The sequence below is a fragment of the Nelumbo nucifera genome, chromosome 1 (genome assembly GCF_055504915.1).
Source record: "Nelumbo nucifera cultivar China Antique chromosome 1, China Antique-T2T, whole genome shotgun sequence".
NCBI lineage: Eukaryota > Viridiplantae > Streptophyta > Magnoliopsida > Proteales > Nelumbonaceae > Nelumbo > Nelumbo nucifera.
The window spans coordinates 204,732,320-204,738,319 of record NC_142649.1 but is presented as its reverse complement, the minus strand read 5'-3'; the positions used below and the strand labels follow the sequence as shown (position 1 = coordinate 204,738,319).

At 37.0% G+C, this 6,000-nt stretch overlaps 1 protein-coding gene across 20 annotated transcripts in view; it reads left to right on the top strand.

Annotated features, from left to right (window-relative positions):
• Positions 1-2,575: 2,575 nt before the first annotated feature.
• The window catches only part of LOC109115614 (uncharacterized), a 29,044-nt gene continuing 25,619 nt past the window's right edge, over positions 2,576-6,000 (top strand). Inside the window, exons 1-2 of one of the 20 annotated variants that reach the window (XR_016080957.1) lie at positions 2,576-2,959; positions 5,273-5,352. Coding sequence is in view for 2 of the 20 variants with exons in the window: in XM_088895912.1 (XP_088752038.1) it covers positions 2,793-2,959; positions 5,273-5,376 (271 nt within the window). In the remaining 18 variants the exon portion in view is untranslated. Of the gene's footprint in view, positions 3,166-5,264; positions 5,377-6,000 lie in introns of all 20 variants that reach the window. The other 19 variants (XR_016080956.1, XR_016080954.1, XR_016080952.1 and 16 more) reach the window with 19 other exon arrangements.

Sequence of the window (6,000 nt, the reverse complement as noted above, 5' to 3'; positions counted from 1 at the left end):
GCTTTATCAAAAGTTTGAAATTACTTATTGTTCCCCTATCCCCCCCCCTTCACAAAAGATTATTAGGTCACCAGCAAATTGTAAGTGGGTCACCCTAATACCATTTCTTCCTATCCTCCAACCTCTCACTACTCCTTCCATTAACCAAGACCGAAAAAATGGCAAGAGCTTATGCAGCCCTTTATCTAATTACACCATCTAAATCCAAAACCACAACACCCTAGGATCTCTAACAAGAAACTCCAATCCACATAATCATAGACCTTTTTTAAATCCAATTTACACACAAAACCTTATTTTTTGGACTTTCTCATATCCTCCACACACTCATTAGCTATTAGGATTTGATATGTTATTTGTCTCCCTTGCACGAATGCTCCTTGGGCTTGACTAGTGATGGAGGGTAGCACTACTTTAGTCCTAAAAGATAACACTTTAGTTAGGATTTTGTAAATGCTAGTCACCAAACTGATCGACTTAAAATCTTTAAGATTTTTTGCTTTTTTCTTCGTATGAATTAGAGTTATGAAAGTAGCATTAACTCCAGGGCTTACTTTGTTATTATCCTCAAATTCCTTGAATATAGTACAAAGGTCTTCTCTTACCGCATTCCACCAATCTTGATAAAAAGCCATGGTGAAGCCATCTGGCCCAGGGGCTTTGAATCTTTTCATTGAAAACACTGCATGCTTGATTTCCTCTTCTTCAAAGCTTCTCTCTAACCAGATTACTTGCTCTTTAGACAACCTGGGCCAATCTAGACCTTCCAACCTTAGTCTATTATTCGATGGCTTCCCTGCTATTGATTCAAAGTGTTCCACCAACACTTTGGCTATCTCATCTTGATTTGTGACTTTCTCCCCATTCACTTCTAATTTGGCCACACAATTTTTTCTTCTCCTCCCATTAGCCAATGCATGGAAAAATTTTGTATTGCCGTCATTTTCTTTGATCCATTTGTGTCTTTAACGTTTTGTGGAATCTTACACCTTTCCACTTTACCCTTCTCAAGTCTTCATTCCACTACTCATTAACCTTTCGTTTAAAGCCCGGATGAATCAGCTACATGTTATCAAATCTAAAGGGTTGTGGTCCAAAGCCTATAGTTTCTTGACCTAATAGAATAGGGCAATGATAAGATGTAACTCTAGGAAGGACTTTAGCCACCGAATTCCTCCAATGGTCCTCCCACTCTACATTAAAAAGGAATCTATCAAGTTTGGAGCAAGGGGGGGGGGAGACTTTTCTTGGAAATTGGACCATGTAAAATTAGCTTGTAGAAGGGGTATTTCCTTTAGACCACATGTGTTAATTAATTCATTGAAATTTCTCATGCTTATAGTAATTGTTCTTTGGGATTATTTGATTCATTACAAAACTTAATTATGTTGAAATCCCTTCCACCCAGGCACCACGGGCCATCCCACAAGCCTTGTATTGCATACAACTCCTCCCACATTTCCTTTATTTTCTCTATAACCATTTTTCCTGTAGACATTAGTTAACACCCAAATGAATATGTCTTCCACATTTTTGAATTTTAATGACACAGAGTATCTCCCTATAAGTTCTTCCACTAATTCTACAACATCTTTCCTCCACAATGTAACTATCTTTCATGAGGCTCCCCATGAGGGAGCTAAAGTCCAGTAAACTCCTCGTGATTTCCACACACTTTTAACCCATCTTCTATCCAAATCTGCCAACCTGGTTTCTGTAACATGGCTATATTAGGCTTCTCTCTTCTCAGCATGTCTTTAATTGCCCTTATTTTTCTTGTACTCCCTAACCCTTTCACATTCCAACTAATGATTTTCATAGTAAGGCTCCTTTCAAATGCCCCTTTCTAACCTGGTTCCATCTCACAAATAACTCTTCCTTCTCTCTCCCTTCCACTAAACTCGATATCACCCTCTATCTTTGATATTAGTTTCATCACTTCTAATATCTTTTTCTTTTTCCTTTTCACTTTCCCCTGTCTTTTTAGCCAACCCACTGACTTCACCCACTTCCCCCAACATAGAACTTCTATAACACTCCTTGTTCTGAGGATTTGCTTCAAGTTCCCTACCATCTAACCCCTCCTCCTTTGCTTTATACTCCTTCGATAATGCACATATCTGCTTCCATATTCTTTCTAACTCTTCCTCCAGTTTTTCACCACCATTCAGACATATGGCCTTCTCATTTTTTTGGAAAGCTAAATGCGTGACATTTTTCTGAGAAGTTACTGTTAAAATCCACAACTCACTATCATCATTTTCAATCCATTCATAAAAATGTAAAAAATACAAAAATGGTTATCCACAACCACTTATACCTATATTTATCAATCTCAATTAATTGTTAACCCTCTAGGTATCATAAAAAGAGCATATTCTAATAATTATTGAAAAACTATTTTTTGAAATAAATATTTCTTAAAGTTTTAATAATAATTTTAAATCTTAATAAATATAAATTTAACATTTTTAATTCTATAATGTAAATTTAAAATTACTATTTTCCGTACTTAATACGGGGTCATTCACTGGTGTTGAAGAAAAAGCGTAGAAAATTCGGACTCGAATCGTTCGACTCCTTGGCAAGGTTTAAAAAGCGTAGAAAATTTGGACTCGAATCGTGCGGGTCTTTAGCAAGGTTTGGCTGAACGGAATGGCTGTTGAGCGCGGGCTGTGGAATCAATGATGAGATAATAAATTTATGGGCCCTGGCTGAACAGCCATCGCGTTCAGCTAATCTGAATTCCATAATTCATAGAGGAGAAAGAGACTGAGAAGAGAGAGAGGAAAATGGCGGCATCGTCACGGGTGTCGAGCAGCAACAGCAACGACATCGGCATTACCACCACCTTTACCTCTACCGCCACTTCAACGCAACAGCGTTCAGAACCACCGAAGAGCTTGCGCGGCCTTAACAAGCGCATGAGCTCTAAGCAAGGCAACTTAGCCCGTTCCAGGTTCATCAAACTCTCACATTAATGATAAATGATATGTTATAAAGGGAAAAACGAAGAAAAGAATGTAAATAGTCGTGCCCCGGAAATCCTATGGTTCTCTTTTAGAGTTTCTAGAGATGATTTTGTCTCCGTGGAATAGCAAAAAGATGTATTTATAGATCAAGGGTTTGAATGTACTGAGTTCCTTATTCAGTTTGTTCTTTCAGGTATCAGTTTAGCTCGACTGCGGACTATATGGTTGAAGCGATATATTGAATTGGGAATTTTTTTTTTCTTCTCCTCCATTTTTCTAAGTTTGTATGTGCTTACAATATTATGGTGGAGTGGTGATTATGTTTCTTTCTATGAGGTTTATTTGTTTCATAAATTGGAACTCTGATGTGTCTATCTTGGGTTATTGCTATTGAAAACCTAGCAGAACTAGAAAATTCCGTGGATTTGCGATGTTTTTCGAATTGGTATTCTTTTAGACGTTAGGGCTTGTTACATCTTCATTGAACAGTAACCTACTTACTGATTTTGACTCTTCATGGCGATACCGATACCATTATGTCCATGTAGACCTATCAGTTCATCTTATTGTACGTTTTTCCCCGTTTATGGATTCTTGTTAATGGTGCAAGCAGTGTTTTAGAACTCAAGAATCGACTTGACCTACTAGGATGGACTAGTATCTGGGACTGGTCCCAAATACTCAATTGATACCTTATCTGCCCCATATTATCAACATAATTATGGGTTCTTTGGTTTGACTTAGACACAATTAGTGGAAAAATTATACTTGAAAGAAACGACCATGGAATAAGATTTTAGGTAATCCTTCAAGTAGGTAGGACTTAGGAGAGAGTTATCATAATAAGGTGGAAAGGAGAGAAGTTGGGGTCTGTTGTATGGTTTAGTGTGTATTTCAAAGTTGTATTGGTTAGGTTGTGCTGGCTATATTGTACAAAAGGAATGCAGGGTGGGGGCCAAATTGGTTTGAAAAAAGTTAAGGGTGTGCTAGGATTTTGAGGGTTAATTTGTACTATTGGTTCATGGAGTAGGTATTATGTTTTGATTGAATTAAGAAGTTGGTAGGGGGATATGAGTTAAGGATTTGATTGTTCTTTTGATGATATATGGTTTTATTAAGCTGAAGGTGTATTGGTAGGGTTTTGGTGTGGGGGTGTCTCAGTGATGCCTTATCATCTTTGGTTATATCTGTTTTCTATTTTTCTTTTTTAATGATTTTTTACTATAAAAAACTTTCTACATAAAATTCTGGTGGTGCTTTCTAAGAAAAGTATTTCATTCAGATACTGTACAAACTTTTTCTTTTGAAACTGTAAAGTATTTCATTAATGAATACAAAAAGCATAAGGCTCCCCTGTACATTCAGATACTGTACAAAGGGCATGCAACCAACCACCCTGATATGTTTCAAAACACAGCTAACCTCGAATGCAGACCCAGAACTGACCACTGACCCTTTGTAATGAGGTTGGATTGATTCATATCTCTCGGGTTGATCGAGGCTATTGATAGCCCTATCTAGTAGTGGTAGCATGTATGAGATTATCCTAAATGTCCTTTTCCCTGTGGATCAAGGAAGTGCTTGGTCATTTGTATCGGAGATTCTGCTTCATTTGAAAGACACCTAGAAAACCCCCTTGCTGTGTAGCTTATCTCATAACTGATTTAGAGTTCTCCCTGTTTGTTTGTTTGTTTATGAATGATTAAAGAGTGTACTAGATATATTTATAAAAAAAAGAGTGTACTAGATATATAAATAGATAAGAAAATTGGCTATTTACAGAAAATTTCTATTTAAAACTACCTCTCTTGGCCATTATTATCCCTTAAGGCGAGGAAAGTAATATTCCTCTCTTTGGGATTGAAAAACTGATCACCATGGTTTGTGGTTAGGGATGCAACTTGGGTCTCTTTGGCCTGACCTATTAACTCGGGCCAATCTGAGTTGCACTCCTATTTGTAGTATGTTTTTTTTTTTCTTTTGTTCTGAGAAAAATATGGTGTATCAATCCTATGTATGTATATGTATATGCATGTGTTACCGATCAATATGAATTATGTATGTACATATTTATGTATTTGATATGTAAAATAATAGCTCTGGGTGATAGAACCTTGTGTTTTTGTGTATGCCTCTTCTGAATGGATTACCCCCTTGCTTTTGTTTTCACTTCTTTAAAGTAAATTGAAAGATACACTTTTTGGTCTGGATTTTGGTTATTTGGTTGGTTTTGCTGCTTTATGTGGAGGTTTTTCTTCGTTTCACTTATTGCATTGAAATATTTTCTACTAGACTTACAGGTGGGAATTCTCCATTGGGAGGCAGTGTTTGAAGATGCATATTATCATGAAAGTCGCATCCTCACCAGTCACCAAGAAAAGTAAAAGGCAACCTTTTCATTCATGTATCCTGCTGTTCATGTTATTCTTTCCTTTTTTTTGGGGGTGTGTCAGGCCATTCAGTTAGTGAGCTGCACTGATCTACCAATCAGATATTATTTTTTACATGAAATTAAGGGCAACTGGCCTAGTTGGCCACCAAATTCCCTAGACAGCTTAACAGCTCTAAAGAATAGGGCAAATATGACTCTAAAACCTCAATGGATGGAATTCTTTTGCAAACGTGGATGGGAAACATGAACTTTTTACTGCTCATACTGCTTATTTTATAAAGGGGGTTGAGATGTTTTTTTTTATCAATAACAGAAACAATTCGTTAATGAGAAATAAGAGATAGGTATAGAAGTAGGGGGAGATAAACTCTCTTAACTCCCCCAAAATTAAGAGTTAAGACATTACAAACAAGCCCAGAACAAATGATTTCTTCCCACCCCTTGTTTGGCTAGTGCATCTGCAAAGGAATTGGCACATCTCTTAACCCATTGTACCCTCACTGTCATATCCCGGGTTAGCCATTTAAATACTCTCTTTTCATTCAGGTAGCTCCACATGCTTCTCTCCTCTTTTTGCAACCAGTCTATTACCAACTTCAAATCTCCCTCAATAATCAACCGTCTTAAGTTAAGCTC